Raw genomic sequence first — 20621 nt, 5'->3', positions numbered from 1 at the left:
TTGCTGCAAGATTATCAAGAGCAAAGAGAGCCGCCTCGGCGCTCGGAAGGTAGCCCGCCGATGATGTTTGAATACTGAGCCGATCTACAGATCTGCACTTGAACATCAGCTAAAAGAAACGTTTAGAGACAGTAAAACAATGGGCTGCCCTGACGGGACGCATAACCGATCACAGCTTCCACATTACAGCCGTGTGGAGTGCCATCCTGGTCACACAGGTGGTGTTTACCTTAGGCGTGACCACTGCATAATGGGCCCTGTAATCACACCACATTCTGCCCAAGCTGCATTGTAAGTGATAGCCATGTGTACAGCATCAATTTCACGGCCTCACCTGCCAACGCAGAAGGACAGAGATTGGTAGCAGGTGCTCGGTAAAACATGCCAAAACAATCTACTCCATTATTCGTTGAGGGCCCCCTGAACCCGTTAGGTGTGTTATTATTAGCAAAATGAATTAAAAACCAATTAGGCGAGTTGGAAAACAATAGAAGTCGACAAATTACATGGCAAGTTTCTGTGAGGTGCGAGCTCAGGATTACGGCGATCCGTTCAAAATTGGCGAATTGATTGCGTGATTATATGTCCTGGCTTAGCTTCCGAAGTGTGAGAAATATCTGACAGGGCTGAGCCGGATCCCACTGTGCAAGACAGGATTTTACATTGCCCTTATTAGCTACAAACAGTGGGGGGAACTAGTGGCTTATGTATAGCAAAAGACTGCCAGCAGGTTTTCTTCCTTTGTTCTCTCACTCTCTTCTTGTCTGTCGCTCCCCTCCACCTCATCTGCCATACACACCGAAGTGTCAATTCTGAGAAGTGAACTGAACAAAAAGGACGTGTAATTATCCCCTACCTCATTCTTTTTAGGATTAGGGGTATGACAGCTCGCCTGGACCCAATCAGTCAATTTGCCATGGAAACTGCACACTAAAGGTACATCTATTAACTGGAGGGAGGTGGCTGATGCTCGAGACAAGGACGACAACAGGAAGAGTCGTTCAGCGGCGGTGCAGGTCCGAACGCTTTCTTGTGTGACGACTCTGAGAATTTGAGGGGCCGCCGAGGGGATGTAAGCGCTTCATTACTGCCGAGGAAGAACACGGGGCGGGCAGGGGAGAGACACACACTTGCGTTGACCTCTCATGAGCTCGACCTTTGGGAGGAGCTGTTAAAGTGAAAGCTACACGGAGAGGAAGACGGAGCGAGCGAGGGAGAGCGGTTTTAATAAGGCGCTAAGAGAATAGACGCGCGTCTCTCCGCTGAACCGTGGACAGTCAAGGTGAGAGGGCGGGGCGGAGACGGATGTCAGCCGACGGAGCACAGTCATGTTTATGAGTCATCATGATGGGTCAGCGCATCACTTCAGCCGGAGGGTGGCCTTACTAATCTGTAAAGTGCATGTGGGAGCATGCACCAACTGCGCCACTACAAAGACGATGGCGTGCTTTGGCAGATGAAAAACTTGCCCTGATGTTCACAGGTCTCCTTAGGATTTATAGGGTGTAAATGCAAAATGAGTATTCAGTTCAGCTTTATGAATCCACTATGTATCAATTTCTTTTTTATTGTCTCACCTTTGATGCTATATCCCACAAGAAACACAGCTCATATCAAATAATTATCCAGACGGCAGCGCAAATGAAAATATGATGGATCGCCTTGTGCCATGGCACTGCCACACAGCACAGGCAAACACTGGCACTCTTAGTAGTAATTGTGGTAACATTTTTATTTTTTTTTTCCCATTACAGCTGATGGAGCGGATCAAATCGCAAATTAATAAAATCAATATTGCATCTGCGGCATGTGTCCATCGATTTAGCACACCCCTCCGCTGTTATTAACGGGCGGATCTGATTGTACAATCTCGCCGGCTTATACAGATATGGAGAAGAGAGCGGTAATTTATCTGAAAAGAAAAGAAGCTCCCCGAGCAGAATACAGATAAAAGCCCTCAGTGAAGGTGGTCGAGAACGCAGGGAGGGGCAGCTGGGATTGCGAGGTGAGGGAACAGAGGGGGGGAATAAAGGGATGTGAGGAGGGGGGAGCAGTGAGAGACTCTTAAGGACAAAATGTAAAAGGAAAGTGAGGGAGACTTGGAAGGAGGAAAAAAAGTGTTAGGACTGAGAGGGAGAACTCTTCTGTGGAATAGAGAGTCAAGACTTCACCGCTGAAGAGAGTTGGAGTCATGGGTGGCTGCTTTTCTTATTAGACACTCAAATTCTTCAGTCTGTCTCAGGAACTTGGTAAGGAGACTTGTGTTAAAAGCCCATCTGCAATTGAGCAGCCATGTCTCGAAGCGTACCCTGCTGCCGATGTAAACGCCTAATTATTTGTCACAAATGAATTAGCTAAAACAACCCTAACCCTAACCCTGTTCGGCCTTCACCATAAGGTTGTCGATTGATCTTCATGTACCTAAATGAGTCTCATTCACACCTAAAGGATCCGACTGCTTTATTCGGGCGGTAATAACAAAGTCCGCTGGGCTGTCACTGATGAATTGCATTCACACCCTGCAGTAAAAGTCCGTCTCCAGTGACCGTTTGTGATTTCACTTTGCTTCCCCGCTCAATATACAAATAAACGCCTACATGACTTCTGCAATGTTTACGCATTGCCAGCAGGTTTTTCAATCCTACGATGTCTCTGGGCACGATCCATAGTTGACTGTACGCCGCGCAAGGTGCCCCTGCCTTCCCTCCCTGGTGCACCCCTAACTGTGGCCCCTGTTACTGTTACTGGAACAAAGCAGCCAGGAGCAGTTTTCCAACAAGTCAGCAGACTGTTTTGTGTTGCAACTTGGCTTTGGTGAAGGGAGTTGAATATATTATTAAAAGAGAAGGCGGGCGGTGTGAGGCAGACGACTGACTGTGACTGCCATGGGTCCTGTGAGTCTCGTGACATTTCCGTTGGACTATTGGCTATTACATTGTTGATCGAGACAGAGTGGCAAAACCAAGCCTCTGCATCAGATGGGGGCCTTTATATACGGTGTCACAAGATGTCGATGATAAACATGAGTTCAGAAAAATTCAATCTTGAGCCCTAAAGGTCCAATTTCTAGGACAGTTAATTGTTGAGTCTCACCCCAACTCGCCAACCCAACTTTGGGTGTCAAATACCGATGTGTTGGGTTGGAGGCCGGGCCTACCTATCAACCCAAAGTATCAGTATCGGCCCAGCTGGCCCACTGCTCCTCCGGGATGGGTTAAATGCAGAAGAACCAGCTTTACTACATCGTATTATTGTATGTGATAAAAACAAAGATTCTGGAACAACGTCGGAGCAAAAGTCCATAAATGGCACGCAAAGCAAAACGCACCTTATGTTTAAGTACTGACAGGAACTCAGAAGGGCACTAAAAAATAGAGGGTTAATTAAAGTTGTGTTACTGCATTAACTTCAGTCGGGTCACTAGAAAGACAGTGACACTGGGTGGCTGAGATAGCAAAATGTGCAAATTGCAAAGAGTGAGGTATAAAAGAGCCATCTGCCAGCTCTGGATCACAGGTAGAAATGGTTTTTACTTCACAACATAAAAGCTCCTGTCAGGCGTACTAGTGAGGGCGCCATGTAAGGACATCAAATGTTGAAAAGACGGTTTTGATTTGAATTATTAGAGTTCGCTTGAACCCAGCAGCTGCAGACCACACAGATAAAATGACCAAATGTTTCCAGCTTCATATCATGTCGGCAGACGTAATTATGGCGGCTTTGGTGTTCCAATTCAAAAAGGTCATTATAACACAATACCTCAGGTCACGCAGCAATGTCCGAGCCACTTCCTCTGACCTCACCTGGACTTCCTCACTGGCGTGCTCATCCTGTCACCCCCATGCTGATTCTTCCATTCCCAGCCCGAATGTCTCCGCTCAAGTTATGTGCAGCCTGACCGTGTTTTTTCACCTGCTGCACTAATTAAATCCGTTTTTTATTTACTCCCTTCAGAGATGCCTCGCTGGGCTCGACATTAACTGGCGTCCACTGAGCTGAACTGAACCGAAAACAACAAGTATGTTTTCATTTTGATTAAAGTCAAACGGCCTTTTTCTTGCAGTTGTGCTAACGGTGACGTGACATGATCAGACATGATTTCCTCAAAGATATTAAAGTGCTGTGAACTGGGGGAGCTGACGGGAAGGCGCTGACAAGCACCAGCTAGAAAAGGAAAGTAGCTAACACTTTCTCTGACTGATGACATTTGCAGATGTGCAGTTTTGTTCTTTTTAGCATGTTGTTGACATAGCAGCACAAATGTCCCTGTTATACTATTTCTACAGTATATACCTACGAAATTACAACACTAATATCCCACGGAGGACATTATTTGTAACAACTGAGTGTAAGCCGGCACACTGTTGACATAATTGCTGCCATGCAAGATGAAGAAAATGAAGAAAAAAGCGTTATGCTCTTGTCAGTCGCAACAAAGGCTTTAACGTTTGATAAACAGCAGTATCACATCGATGGGTGAACATCACTCCACACTGATACGCTGTATCATCCTTCACATGTGAACGACACTGTCAATAATGTTTCCCTGTAGTCACGCAGGGCGCTGTGTTTTCCGGATCACAGGAATCATCCCTTCTCTTCGCATCCGCCGCTGCGTCTCAATCTGCTCGACAAAACCGGATGACACCTCTAGAGATATTTTTGAACATTTGGAACATTAAGAGCATGCATGTCGATCGGCTTCCTGCATGAGTCACTGCTGTAAAGAGGAAATAAGGAGGGCTGAGAAGAGCGTTAGGAGGTGGCTAAGAGTGTGAGAGAATGGAGGAGTACATACTGTAGGGTACACATTCATATTGGACCTCCAGGTATTTGTAGGTTCCCGGGCAGGGGTCAGGAAACACGTCTGGTCCAGCCACAACAGCACACTGGGTCCGGTTATTACATCTGAAAACAGAGAAAAAAGATCATCAGACAATCTTGTTCTTCTGAATGGCCACTTTACACAGCGGCACATTAGTCAGATGTTTAGTGTGTAGTTAATGAGGTTGAAAGTATTTAATTGTGTAGAGGAGATTATGACGATTATGAAGCTCCGCTGGAGATGAATCATCAAGTCGCTCTCCTTAAATATATACAAAGTGGGTATTTTTATATCCGGACACTTTAAAGGGACACTCTGTCATTTTTAAACATTAGATTAAGTTTAATTGCAGTCGGATTCTGAGTCATCTTATGAAAATAGATGTAAAATGTCTTCTGTGTCTCTCCAGAAATAAAACTGATGTTGTCACTGGGCTTAGAGTCGACACATTTACAACAGGAAGCCTGTATTACAAACTGGGATTGTGAGATTTGTCAGACATTGACGCTCAACAGGCCAGGAGGGTCTGCTGACAGCAGCTAGGACGTTGCATTATGTAAAGTGTAGGATTCAGTGGATCAGTGGGGAAAAAAAGCGTGGATACTTCAGCCTTTGCTGCTTTAATTTCGGTCATATTTACTTAAACATAACTCTTGTGAATCCCGCAACTGCACTGGAGGACTCGGGAAGGTTGATCGAAGACTAGATTTACATAATATAGCCTGAAACGCTGGTCGGAGTATTGAATGGCGTCTATGGGCATCTGTATTTTTCATGTGTTATCTTTCTATATAAGATTTCTATATAAGATACTGTATTTATAGTTATGGGGTCACATGGCTAAATAACTGATGGCATAGCGTAAGGAATCATGCAACAGTCTCACATGCTACCCTGATTAAGTCAGGGGAGTTTAAACATTAATAAGGCAATAAAGCATGATATATTGAAGCACAGTTATGATACGTTTCTAATCTTGAGGGATTCACTCTTCTTTTTAGGGTCAGGAAGCTCGGTCATGGCCAAATTAATTTCAGTTGAGGAGCATAGTTGGACGTCACGGACCTGCAACCAGGCTTTAAACCATGTGCAGGTTATATCGTTCCTACTACATGATGGATGGTAGTGGCGGTGGTGGAGAGGAGGCGGGGTAGACACAATCAACTGAGTGCGAAATCATCTCCAACGTGAAATGTAGGTCTTCATTAAAAAACACAATTATGGCTGCCGGTGGTGTTCTCATGTGTCATTTTGTTTTTGGCAGTCATCAATCAAAGCCCCACTTCATATGCACGGAGAGCCTCTCGCCACACATAATAGCAACACTTATCCCACAACATTAACTCTTAAGTGTTCTGACAGGTATTGATCTGTCCGTGCTCTGCATCCGTTTGCAAGACGCCACGCAAGAAAATACAGGGCGGTCCGGTTTCTGTTTGAGCACCCACTGCGTGTGTGATCCTCATGAGCGCTGCTGCTGCTGCGAGCTACAGTGTGCACGGGATCGCCGTCCGTCAAATCTATACTCATTTATGGTCTACCATTATCTCGCAATACATGAAAAGGTATTTATTCCCCAGCGTGGCCGTTCACAGTCCAAGTCTTGTGAAGGTCAAGGCGGGGTCTGACACAATGATTCATACGCCACAATTAAAGGATTCTCTACACCTTAATTAACATTGATTGGCTGCCGACTGATCAATCGAACCAGTGAGGGACAAGCAAAAAGGAGCCCATCTCATTTCAAGCCAACCCAGTAATGAGATATGGTCTGCCGAGTCTCTCCCATGCGAGCTTTATGGGTTCATGAACCCAGCGCCCACCCTCCCCCATCACCCTCTGCCACTCACTCACTCACTCAGCTGTCTGCGGCCTGTCCCTGCCCATGAACAGTTAATTCCCAGGCAGTAAATGGCAGTCAAATAAATAAGGGGTCAAGCCTATGAAACTGAGAAACAATTATAGGAGGTAGGCTCCTCATCTCTACACCCTTCCTCCTTACTACCATTTCTGGTTTAGATTCAACACCCGGGGTGGGGTTGTAGCCTAATCAGCGAGTGAGAACACAAGTTGAGATTAAGTGTCACACAGAGTTAAGAGTGAGATGGATAGAAGAGATGTAACAAGCTGGAGGTCGGAGCAGAGACACACACTTGCGTGAATGGACATGCACTTGTGCCCAACGTGGTTTTCTTTTTAAGCAACGTAAGATTAAATCGTCGGCTTGTTTCGTGGGTGGACGACGACGTGATGTTTTTGATTCAATAACGCTGCCCCGGAGGTCAAACAAGGACCAAATCTGGAATTTTAATCACGGTTTGTAATAACTTCCTCTTGAGGGATTAACCATCATAATGTGTATTTAACGTGGATTGCAGACTTAATCCCAGCCTTAACATTTATCTTGACCCATATACAAAATCCCTTTTATCACTGCTGTGCTGTGCATTTTTTTTTGCTTTTACCTCCACGAACACAAAAACCCCCTGGTCAGTTTTCCAGCAGCATCCAGAGGAAGATCCCCCATCTCGAAAGGGGATAAAATAAGGTGGAGGAATAATTGCAATTAAATGTATCAAGCGCAAATCAATGGCAGAGTAGGAGGGCGATCGATAGCGGGAGAAGCTGCCCACACCACGTGCCACACAGACTTCACAATTACCAATTAGAGGGGTAATTAGGATTTCATCAGACACTTGGCTCCGATGGAGCCCTTTGAACTACCAGGGAGAGAGGGAATTGGATTCGCTTTGACTGATGTATTCAAATATGTATAGAAATATGTGGTTGGCATATTCAGTATTGAAGGTAGAACAGCAGGTGGTTGGAAGCAGCCAGTACGCTCTAATAGGTGCCTTGCTGGAAGCTCGGCTTCTGCTGGCAAATGGTAAACAAAAGGTTGAAATTTCTTCTTTGAAGCACATACAACAGTAACAGATCATGTCCTAGGTGTTATCAGCTCTCCACGGGACACATAATGACAGATTAGATCTGGATATGACCCTCTATCAGGGCAAAGATTGTAAAAGAGGACACAAAAACTCAATTCTGCAATTTGGCCACCAACCGCCCCTTTTTATCCACATTCCCGCTTTTCCTCCCTTATAGCTTTATTCCTCCTGTTCCCTCGTCTGCTGTTTGTTATAACTGGCAGATTAGAGCTCAGACTGCCAGCTGACGAGGGGAGATGTGGCACAAAGCACAAGAGCCCTATGTAAGCACAAACTGTAATGACTGTAATCGCCGGCTGATCCTGCTGCTGCCTCTGATGTAAGAGGGGCTGAGTCCCCTCTAGTCTATTGACCACTGACATAGGACTAAAATAAATAAATAAACAAATAAATAAACGGGTGAATAAATGAATCAATGAAAGAAAGAGAAAGGAAATAAAAACAACTAGCCGGTCGTCTAAGACAAGGACGATGCAGCTGCTGACAAATCCAGACAGATATTCTGTCCATACTGGAAAGTAATGAAGGAGAAATGGTTTGCACCACTGTTCCCTTTCAGAGCTAAAGTGATTTATATCCAATGGAAAATACCAACCAAGTGGAAGAGGTAGAGAAAGGTTTGCCGTCTTTTTAAAAGTTGAGAAGGGGAAAAAAAGTAAATGATGCAATGCTTGCTTTGGAGGGATTTTCCATAGGACTCGTATCAAAGATGTTTGCTTGAGGTACGTCAAATAAGAATGGAGATGGTTCAGCTGGCGTTCTGCATCGAGGGGAGGTCTCTCCGTGGAGTTCTTCCGCAGTTCGTGTGTGTTTGATGAAAACGTTCCTGTCAGGGAGCGCAAACTCTCCCATTTGCTTTCAGTTAAAAAGAGCAAACACGTCCAAAGTGCCCCACCGCCGAGAAATTCACACACACACGCACATCGGTATTGGTTCATGTGTTAAGATGAGAAAAAGATGCACATGGTGCTTTAGGGACTTGGAGTGTGTGTGTGTGCAAAGACAAAGTGCATGTTGTCTGATTCATGTGTACACTGCAGTGTCTGTCTGTGTGTGGCAGGCTGTGTACACACTTGTGAGGGTTTGTATTTGTAAGACCAGAAGGGAGGGGAGCGGGGAGGGAAAAGTGACGGACGGGTCAATATCCCCGTCTCTCTGTTGGGACCCATTACGCTTTAGTGATGGTCTTCGCCACCCACGGTCGACTTCATTCATTATCTTTCCCAGCTGCACGCCGCAGCATCCATCTTTTCTTATTCAGCCTGTCTCCTGGCGCAGCACACGAAAAAAACAACCTTTAAAACTCCCATGAAAACCTAAAGGAAATGTTACAAGAGGGGAAGCGATGGCCTTGAGCCTGTGCGTTTAGCTCTCGAGGTAAACCGAGAAGTATTAAAAGGTATCTGTTTGAGCGTTGATTAGCGTAGCTCTTTTACAGGAAGAGGAATCATCAGTTTAAGTCCCTGTGGAGGCCAATCGTTCATATAGAGGAGCCTGTTAAAGAGCATAATGTATCAAATGTTCTGTTGTGGACCTGCTACAGAATAATGTATCTTTCATATGTTCTGATTATTTGGGCTTAATTCAAAGATATCCCAAACTGGGGATTATCAACCAAATCCTAACAACCACGCTACCCTAATTGCTGCTTCCACTTCTGCTTGGGAGGTTGGGTGTGTGTGATTGAACTCAGTCAGACTACACTGATTAGATTATCTCATCCACTGAAGTGCAGCGGAATTATTGCAAAGATATTTTACGTTTTGTTGTGGAAAGTGGCAAAATTATTCACATCTGTGAGGCATATATTGTAGTTTCAGAGGCGCTACAAAATGCTTCTGAACTGGTGAATCGGATGGTGCGTGCAAAGCGGCGAACGTTCGGTTGTGATGTCACAACTATGCAACCGCAGCCCCCCAGCAATGTCCCATGTCGGCGCGGCTGCGCTAGAGCTGATGCAGAAAACATGGTGGACAATTCCTACTCAGGCCTGTGAGAACTGACCAATCAGAGCAGACAGGGCCTTTTGGGAGTTGGGTCTTAAAGAGACAGGCACTAAAACGAAGCATTCAGACAGAGGGTGAATAGAGGTGCTGCAGCAAAAGACAGTATGTGAAAAATAATGTGTTTTTCAACATTAAAGCATACAAACATTAATATACACTGTACCTAAATATAGGTATGGACTTGGAAATGAGCATGAAATGACCCCTTTAAAACTGTCTGTAGTGAATCCGACAATATTACAGAAGTGCAGTACTAGACTGGTTGAGTACACTTTAAGGCATCTGTGCTGCGTAAGTGCATACTTAAATTCTCCAAGTGTTTTGCACAGAAATGCAAATGAAAGGAGAAACACAAAAACAGCCATGGCGTTACAGCTGTTCCTATGAGCACCTATAATCATTGTCCCTATTTAATTCAATAAGGTACCTGTTTACCAACCAGCCTTTGATGCATGAGATGCCAGTCAGCCGGAAAGAGTTTGAATTTTTAAAAGATCGTATGATCGTTTTCTTTTCCCGCAAACAACAACAAAATGAGACAGCTGATTATATCTAAAACGGTGGTTTCTTTGTCTTTGTAGCATTTGATTTTATTATCACAACAACAGAGTCACTATATATTAATTATCCCAGAATAAATTATACATATTCATATGGCATCTGTGAACGAGAGAAATGCTTACCCCGTCATTTATTTGTTCCTTATATGTGTGCATATGTTTGTATTTTCCTGTCTTGACTGTCAATATATATGACCTATTTGCACTGAAAGCCCCTTGTGTTACACAGTATACATACAGTGTCGGGGGTTGAAGGTCCAATTTGGGAGTACATATCGACAACCCAGGTTGCATGTGCATCTGAATGGAGGATACTGAATGGAGGATTTGTCAATATTCAAACAACCTACACGCAGATCCCCTGCACACAAACACATACTGCATTCTATACATGCTGAGAATGATCTATAATGGCCCCGCTGTTGTTATTACTGCTAAAAGCAACTAAGTTTTCAAAACACCAAGCGAGCCACTCGACGCTGCTTTAAAAGCAGGAGAGGAAGATTGGGAATGAATGTATACAACGCAAACACAATGACTGAGTGTGGGCGTGGAGTATTGAAAGGAGCTCACTGTTCTCAAGTAGTTCACGCAGCGCGCCGCAAACACGGATAAACATCTGCACTCAAGAGCATACAAGCACCTACATATTCAACAGATGTTTGTCGATGTGATTCGTCACATATGGAGACAACCGAATGTCAGATTAACACATTGCGGTGGGGCCCGCTTACTCGGTGGCATTAGCATCGCGCTAAACGCGGAGAGAGAAAAAACATCAAGCTGTATCACACTGTTTGTACAAGCACTATGGTTGACAAAACATCAGCCATATTCATATTTTTATAGGATTAACTATGTGTAACTAAGCAGAAATGAATAAAGTGCCAAGTGGCTGTTCGGTATAGGGAAGATGGAGTGTTTGTGTGCATGAGCTATATGAATGACCTTTATCAGGCTCTATTAAGTATGGAATAAGAGTTTCATTAGGGGTGGTCAAACAAAGGTCGAGATTGATCAACTCTCATGAACTACTTCCACTGCTTACATAAATTCAATGCTACTTCTAAAAAAAAAAAGGGAAAGAGCATCTCGAGCTTGTTTTTTTCTCCTCCTGACAAGCATAATCCCTCTTAGCCATTCACACAGATTAGCAGCTTTCATAAGATTTTTACATCACACAGTTTTTCCCCCCCTCTCTAATATTGTATTTGGAAGATAAGCCGCACTTCATCCCAACGCAACAACAATCCGAGAAAAATACAGTTGCACTGAGGCACTGCGGCTGGATGTGGAGTGATGATCAGCCCGCAATACAGACTTCTTGAGTATTTTTACAAGTTCCTGCTGAGGCTTTATGGATGCAGGCTGTATATGGCGGTCCTGTGTTTGGAAGCGGTCCAAGAGCCTAAAGTGAGGCTTGATAAACACATGCTTTCGCTGTTTCGCCGTGTGCTCGGACGAGTGGGCACTTCCACCGAGGTGATGACTAAAACAATGTTCTGTAACTGAGAAGGGTGATTGGGCTTGTTTATAGCTCACGATGATGGATGAGACAAATATAAACACCGGTCAAAACATTTCTATCTCCGATTCGTTCTATTTGTACATTTCCCCCACTTACTGCGGCTCAAAGCAAGAAGAAATCCTTCCTCGTAATTCATTTTTTCTTTATAGTTCATGTGCTTTTTATTACCACTTAGTTTGGAGAAGGAAATGTATCCAGGGTTTGTTTTTGCTAACATATGTGGCATTGTGGTAACTGTGTATTCTAACAATGTTGACAGTATGGAAACAGTCTGTAGGGCGAAGACTTAAGTCCGCAACTGCTGTCAGGACAAGTTTAAGTTTGCCGATGTTCAGTCCTCCAGCAATATCGAGACCCATAATGCAGCATTTGTTTTTTTTTCGTATGTTGGTGTGTATATTTTGCTTATTTAAAAATACTAAACTACCCATTTACTAAAGTTTACTGCTCTTCTCTTCGCCGATTTCACATGCAAACCTGAAATAACATGAAACAATAATTAACAGATCTGAAACAACAAAATAAATCATGTAAAATATCAATTTATCCTTGTTTGAAATCAAATCCGTGCACATTTCTGTTTCGGCTGCAAGATAATTGTGTCTTTGGGGCCAAGTAAAAGGAAAACTGGAGAAAAACTAAGACTCGGTTGCAAAGACTTTTCCGGTCTGTTACTTTGTCAGACAACACATGGATTTAAGGTCGAGCCAGACAAAGGTTATCACCTCAGGGTATGCACTCCTCCCATGATGAGTATTGCTTCCGAGGAGGAATTTATTTACCTCGGGTCGGCTGCTGTTCTCAGTGAGGCTTAAACCATGGGATGTTTTGTGAGAGCACAGAGATCTGTGCTGACACCAAAGGCTAATCAGCCGTGGTAAACATTTTGTAGTCGGACGACTTTGGAAGAGGAATGCATTTCGTGTTTCTTTTTGCACTATTTCCTTGCACTAGTGGCTGCTACTAAATCTAAAACAACCCTTAAATCTGAGAAATTTTAGACGAACCTTTGAGCTCCGCAGAAGATGTTTTCTTCACCTTTAAGTCACCCTAACAGCTTGCTCCAAACCACTCTGTGGGGGAGAGCTAAAACAAAGGGAGATATTTTCTGCTGCGTGGTGAATGTGCATTAAAGCGGTTGTTGTCGTAAGAAAGTCTGAAGCTACAGCTATTCATCTAAACCCTGGGACACGGCAAACTCGAGAGTCTCTTTGACTTCTTTGCAAAAAAATTGTGAATACGCCTCTTGTTATTTTGAAGGAGAAGTAATCCGGCCGCGGACAGATCAAACTTGCTCAGCTCGCCTCTTGGAAATTAATCCATCTATTTCAGTGCCACAACAGGTATTAGGTGATGCAATTTCTCTCTCCACCTGAAAGGTCAATCCGTGATTCTGCACATGCTGTAGACATCTATCTGGCTGTGCACACCGAAATTCCATTAAAGTAGGAATGTGGCAGGCGCTGGAGGAGCTGAGGGAGTCCGACGCTTCCAAATTCAACATTAGGGAAGTCGAAGAAAGAGAATCCAAATAAATCCAGCGAAGCTGCTTTTATAGGAAGGGTGCAGCTAGAGTTTATACTGCGTGTATTGTTTGAATTAGACAATGAAAGCTTGGCCCTGTGTGATAATTCATTTAAATGGGTGACCTCATATTGCTGCAGTTCAATTGTATTCCTTCACTCAGTGGGAATATAGAACCATTATTTTAAGGACAATAGAGCTCATGTACTGAATTCCCCTTTGACACCACTGCTAGACCCATTTCATACATGCATTCACATGTACAGCTTATCTCTGCTTTCAAGGCAGGGACACAGCAAGTGGTCGTTTGGAGCACAGACACGAGTGTCTGAGTTCTATCTCGAAAGGGCAAAGATAAACTCAGCCGAATAATCCTCCTCAGCCGCTTTTCCTTGGATGTCAGGAGATACGCATCTTGAAAATTGCGTCGAGCTCAAAAAGAGAGCGAGGAACACTGTTTTGTTTAAACTTGATAGTGATTCCAAGTTCTGCCAATATTAGTTTAAATCTCTCTCTCACTCTCAGATACACACACACATAGATTGAACCGCAGCCTTGAAGCCAGAGTGGAGTGTCCGATAAATAATGCATTATCTGCGCTCTGTTTTCTTTGTTTTACCCGGTGCGTGAACCGGATCCACCGCTAATTCTCACTGAAATTATACATTTTCCATTCATCATCATTGCCCCTTTTATACTGCGGCCACCACTGGAGAAAAAAAGAAGGGTTGTATGCAAATGATATCATCATGCATGCAGAGATATGATTTACATGATGAAGAAGCCGTGCTGGTGGCTAATTAAAACACAAGCATGAGCTCTGCTGTCAATATTTCCCCCGACTGCTCTAAACACGGCAACTAGGATTTCTTTCATGGAGGACTGACAACTCAACATACAATTTGTGACACTTCACAAGCTACAGTATTATGTATGGGGTTGCTGTTTCACTATGTGAGCAGTAAGGAACATATCACTTGTCTCACGGTTGTCCAATCTGGATGGCATTTATTAGAGCAAAACAAATAGTTTTGAGAAACCGTAATGAAAGGTCTCAACCTGGAAACTGATATGAATTTAATTAGTATGCATGAAGTCATTAGAAGCAGCAGGCTTTATTATTTTGAGACTGGTTATTACTAAGTCAAATGGGATAAAAAGAAAAGTTATTTCCCCCTAGCTCGAGGAAACGAGTTAATTAAGACATGTTTTGAAATCCGTTGCTATGAGAAGAATAGGCATTGATTGGAAAAGCACTCCTACTCCACTTAGAGGCACCCACACTGCGAAGACTAACCTGCTGACACTGATATTCGTTACACAAGCCTAGTAACACATTTTTTTGATGCGTTTCTTCCATTACAAGTAAACAAATAAATAAAAAGCCGGGTGTATGATTTGAATATGTGCCACTCTGTCAAAAAACAAGAAGCGTCTAATCTCCGGGTATGTAAATCACAACGCCCACGGGGTCTCTCCAGGTGCCGGTAAGGAGGCAGAGAGGAGGATTGAAATGTGCAATAACTTCAAGAATCGATTTGTTTGGTGGGTGAGGCTTATTCACCGGGGCCTGCCTGTCTAATGATTTACGATTTCCGGGATGAATTTTTCTATTCTTGCCAACACATGATGCTGCTCCCTATCTTCCCGGTGACGCTTGATTTATCTTCCAGCGGCGGCCCTCGGGACTCTCAGCCCGTAGGCCCATTTTAGGCTAAGCCTCATTCCAGAGGGAACGTGTAAAAGTGAGGATTGGCTCATATTTTTTTTACAACCGCAGTCATATGAATATTAATGTGTCACATATTGAAGAAAAACGATAATTTGATGCGCAAGGTGCGAGGGGAGATTTCTGACGGGCATGTGCACACGTATGCGCATCTGTGGCTAAATTGAAGCGGTGTATGTATGAGCGTCTCTGCAGGCAGGCGACACGCACACACTCAATATACTCTTCCTACGGCATAAAGGAATCCATCCTGAAGGATTCCAGTGACAGGCCCCATTGAATTGCTGACCAGGGTTAGCCTTTTGAACCATTCCTGCTGAGATTCTAAGCCCATCTCAAGAGCATCTCTGCAAGCCTCAGATTCTTTGGCCAGATACCCAGGGGTGCCACTGCTGTGCTGGCCTTCTGACGGACAGACGGACGGACGGGGAATAAAAACAGAGAGACAGAGATGCCGCTTTGACTTTTTCAAGGCATCGAGTCCTGTTTGTTACGCACAAAGAGCTGCGTCTGCTGCTGGTTCGAGTCAAAGGAGCGCTTTGGAGGGGGCTTGTGTGGCTGTATGCACCGCACAGTGACAACAAAACAGATTCTAATCCTTCGCTTGGACCATTATTTAATCTCTATTTTGGAAAATTGGAAGAAATTCTGAGGCTTGTATGGATAAAGAATACCAACTCTACTCACACCAACACTCAAACTGAATTGCACTACATTCCCTGTATTTATAATCTACACATGAATCAATAAGCACACTGTATCCCTGATCCCCCCAATCTCTCTCACTCTCTCTCCCTTCCCTACACACACATACATACACACACACACACACACACACACACACCAAGGCCTGCCTTTAAGCACAGATTTTTCATTTCCAGTCGCTGTCACCATGGTAACTTCCAATGTCCGACTTGGGCCAGTATGTGCTTCCAGCACTTTCCTTCTTCAAAGCCCTTTTTCAAAGCCTAAAACCACATTGCTTCTCTAACGGTCACCCAGAGTGCTTAGCTTCTAGAAGGGGTGTTTGGCTGCTAATTACCTCATGTGACAAAGGGATGCACAGGTGCCTTTAATAACAAACCACTCTATCTATACAAGCCACAAGGTTTAGCAATAAACAAACCCTTCTCTACAGCTGCTGTTTCATAATCCTTAAAGTGAAAGGACAGAATTAAATCGGCCAAACATGACCTTGCAGGATTTTACCCAGCCGTTTCAAACCTATATGTTTTTGCTCACTCCAACCTTTTTCCACATTCAAAATGGCCACCTTTGTTATCACCAAGAGGAGTGTCTTGGCAGAGCCGCCCGAGCGACAATCAAATATTCCTGTGTTGACCGATCGATGAACGCCACCCCTTGACCTTCCTCATTCACATCTCAATAATGAAAGACGAGCAGGGGTTATGAGTAACCCCAGCGCTCTGTACAGGAGGGGTCAGGCGTCGATAGCTCGGCAAGGGTCCAGGCATGCATTGGCATGCAGGAAATCACCGCGGGTCTTAAGGAATTGTCCTGAAAGAAGCATGGTTGGGATTAAAAGCTTGGGCTTGACTGAACTCTCCTGTCTCCTCTGTGTCAATATGCCCGAGGTACTGTCACTCACGACTTAAGTCTGAGAGGAAAGTAATTTACTTGCACAACGGTGCTAATTCAGTACAAGGTGTATCAATTTTGTTGATGGTAGGATGGCAGCAGTGGCAAAAAACGACTTAGCTACATGAAAATGAGTTGAATTTGCTAAATATATTTTGAAAGGCTAACATTAATTATAAACCTGTAGAGGATGATTAAAAAGGACTGTTTATTTGGGCTGCAACTAATGATTCTTTTCATTATCAACTATGTTTCATAAATCAAATAACTGTTTCGTGCCGGATAAAACTGAGAGAACTGCAAACTGACTTATTTTTTTGTTTGTGTAATTTGGCAAATTGGCACCATTTTAAGTATGCCGAATTAGCTAGTACATCTTTTTCAGAGCGTACCCGTGGATGTACAGGCATCTATCAATTGATCGCTTCAATACTGAACACTTTTCCGTTCTTTTTTTGATGTTTTTTGTATTATTTTGGTATTGACATTGTAGAAAATGATAACCTCGAGAAGTCTAAGTCAGCCTTGATCTGACAACAAGTGTGTGTCTGTTCACAGTTAGGACTCGGAGAAAGACTATGAATTTGGATGCGAACCGTGGCTCACGCCTCATGTTTTTTTTCTGACAAAATCTCCAAACCAAAAGACATTTAATTAACAAAGACACACACAAAAAAAAAGAACATAGCAAATCTTCAATTTTGAGCTGGAACCAGCACAAGCATGGCATTTTGGCTCGAAAACAACAACTTAATCGACTCATTAAATGAATCCCCTCATTGTCAATGCAAATAGTCAATTTTCTGTTTTAAAAATGTGAAGAAGCATTACAGGTTCTTTACGTTAATAACATCTACTCTGGAGCTTTCATTCAGAGGCCAGGCTTCATGAACATGCTGTGACTGCTTCACACTTATTCAGAGCTCGTTTTTGACAGACCAGGAGAGCAAGTGAGGTGAATAAGGAAGGAACAAGAAGTACAAAGACTGATATAGTTCTGGCCCCTTCCTGGACTGGTAGAGGTGACAAGGCGTTCCTTGTATTTCACCCACGCAGCACCGCTGTCCCATTGAATTTGTCAAGGGAAGCCAAGACATTTAGCTGTCTTTTAACTTCTCTTCCATACCAACAGGTCTCCTGAGATACAGCCTGGGGAGGAGCGGAGTCGCATTCTGGTGGAAAACAAAGTCTAGAGTGTGTCATCCTGTCTGTTTGTTTCTGCTCGGCTTGTTTCCCAACTGCGGTATGTATTTGGTGTCGACGTCTGTCTGTAGCAGAAGATTTATTGCGAAAACACTTTGAAAAATGACAGATTTTTGGAGCGCACTTTGTTGTGCTGTTGTACCGAACATAAAATGTGTTATCCTCACCTAATTCCATCATTTATGGTATCTGTTATGACAAGAGGCCCGTCTGAAAAAGCAGGATTAGTGGGAAGGCGAGCTAACCCTCACTGTTTCTGACAAAGACGCGTCAAGTTCAAACTGAGCTCTGTTGCCATGGTTTCTAATGCCGCACACAAAATCCTCCAAGTAACTGCTTCTGTCCAGGCTCGTGGATAAATACGGCCACCTCCTAGCCCACTGAGCCACTACTTCAACGATTCTCCAGCAGTGACAGAAATACTGCATTCACATGGAAGGACACAGGGGCTGAGAGTGACGTATGTCCTGGTACTTGACATAAATGACACAATATTTGGAGAATTCTTGTAGATTTCGTGTATTTACTCATAAACTACACTTTTAAATGCTAAAATTGCTCTTCACTTCTTAAGTAAAGAGCAGAGCTTTAGGTCACCACATTAAATATTCCATTATCCTGCTTTTAATATTTAAACATTGGATTGTTTTCAACCTTTTTTATTGCTCGTATTCTATGTTTTAACTTTGCAGCATTTTATTATTTAATGCTGCAGCAGCAACCTAATTTCCCAACTGGAATCAACACTTCCATCATATATTTTATTAAATATGCTGCTGTCAAGCGACTGGCTGTCTGCACAGCCCGCACCTCTTTCAGGTGAACTTGCATCACGAGAAAGCCCCCAGACGCAACAGAGGAGGAGGTAATTGGAGTACTTTTTTGAAATGCTTCTGAGAAATGCTACAAAATAATAAGACAACAGTGGAAGGTCAAAGGTGGACGAGACAATGGCAAAACTTATAACGTTTAAATAAATAGACCATGACCGAGCCCATAAGAGAGATCTTTGTGAAGGCAAATTCAAGTTCCGATCTTGCAACTAATCAAACACCAACAGATGTCCAAGCTGCAAGTCAGCATTGTGAACAACATTTCAACTTCTCAAGGTGACAAGAGAAACTTGATTGTGTGGTGACACTATCAGCAGGCGAAAAGGAGAAAGGGTGCAGCGGAGCCTCAGATGAACCGTCTTTTTATCTCAGCCGCATCCCTCTCTGCCATTCTCCAACTTATGAAAACAGTCGCAGTTTCTCTCCCTCCTTCCAAAACTTTCTGAGCGTGTCCTTGAACCTCTTTGCTCCTCTGACACAAATACAGATTAAAGCCACAGTTTTAGATTCTTTAATCGTTTTCAAGTTGTTTTATAGTCAAGTCCTCCGAGTAAAAGAAGGCAGATAAAGGATTTTCTACCAGTGAATTGATGGACCAAAATTGCTTCCTTCCATCCATCATATATTACAGACAAAATCAAGTCATTTTATGACTCTTCCGTTCCGGAGCTTGCCAGAATGCAAAAATGGAGATACTTACAAGCCTGATTGGGAGCTCTAACCCTTGAAGTGGTCAGGGAGGGGTCTGTAAATGTTTTTCAGCCATTAATTTCGAAGTAGCCTCAAACTGCTTGAACGAATGGTAATTTGAAGAATTATATTAGATGTATCAATGAGAATGTCTTGATTAAACACAGGTCAAAAATATACTTGATTGAAAATAGCAGCTATAAACCCTTTGGTGCAACTACATTTTTTCTGATCCAATTGGTTGAACTACAGCCTTCTTTTGCAGTGTTGATAAGGTAAACACACACGCCCCAATGAGCATGTACATGAAAAAATTAGGCCCATGTCAGCACCCACAAAAGCCCCTCTCTTGCTTTATAAGCACCACTTTTCAACATGCTCGCAGCAAATGGCGAGAGGGCGGGGCTCCACGCCACACTCCTTTATGGGGTAGCATTTCTCTGCGGCGGCGACAAGCACTTCACTCAGAAACAGACTATAGCAAGGAACAACCACGGTCCAGTGGCTGAGGAGGCCATTGATGGAATTAAGGCTCATGAATAAGAATGCAGCGCGGGGCGAGTGAGAGCTCTCCCACTGTGTAATATTGACATGCTCCCCAGTCGGAAAATAGCCTGGCATAATTAGCTTTCAAAAGAGGCCAAAAAAAGGAGAGGCCACTCTAGACACAGACGAAGCCCTCGACAGGAACGTGCGAGCCACTGAAGATGGGCGAGCGGCAGGGTGAGGTGGTGGAGGACAATCAAAAGGCAGTTCTTTGCTGCAGAATTTATGGGGGTCAACTGATTTGCAAGTGGACTTGGAGAAGATTTTTGTGAAAATTACATTGGTATAATTATGATACGAGAACTAATGGCGCTTGAAATAGTCGAGTTTCATCAGAAACAAATCGAGATCATGTTATGTGGTGGAAAGCTCGAGAACTGCTATCAAATGAACCTTGAGATGAGATTGTTTTGCTGTTCGCAGCATGGATGAGAATCAGTAGGGATGCGTGGAGAAAAAATGGAAATTTGATCTACATTTTCAGGACAACTAGGCACCTGCTGATGAAGATGACGTGTTACAATCAAAAGCTCCAAAACGGCTAATAAATTGACCTTGAAGTGAATTAATCTGCTGTTAAATGCTTGAAATCTAAAGGAACAGCGCACTCAAATTCACATTACTGAT

The 20621-nt window shown here is 43.6% G+C and overlaps 1 protein-coding gene across 15 annotated transcripts in view; it reads right to left on the bottom strand.

Moving 5' to 3' along the window:
• Positions 1 to 20621, bottom strand: part of LOC311252061 (adhesion G protein-coupled receptor L3) — a 221860-nt gene that overhangs the window by 92837 nt on the left and 108402 nt on the right. For all 15 annotated transcript variants that reach the window (XM_084344861.1, XM_084344863.1, XM_084344862.1 and 12 more), the window contains one exon: positions 4799 to 4908. In XM_084344861.1, the coding sequence (XP_084200987.1) occupies positions 4799 to 4908 (110 nt within the window). The remainder of the gene's footprint in view (positions 1 to 4798; positions 4909 to 20621) is intronic.

The sequence above is a fragment of the Pagrus pagrus genome (assembly GCF_965226575.1).
Source record: "Pagrus pagrus genome assembly, chromosome: 22".
Taxonomy (NCBI): Eukaryota; Metazoa; Chordata; class Actinopteri; order Spariformes; family Sparidae; genus Pagrus; species Pagrus pagrus.
This window is presented reverse-complemented; position numbering and strand designations above follow the sequence as displayed.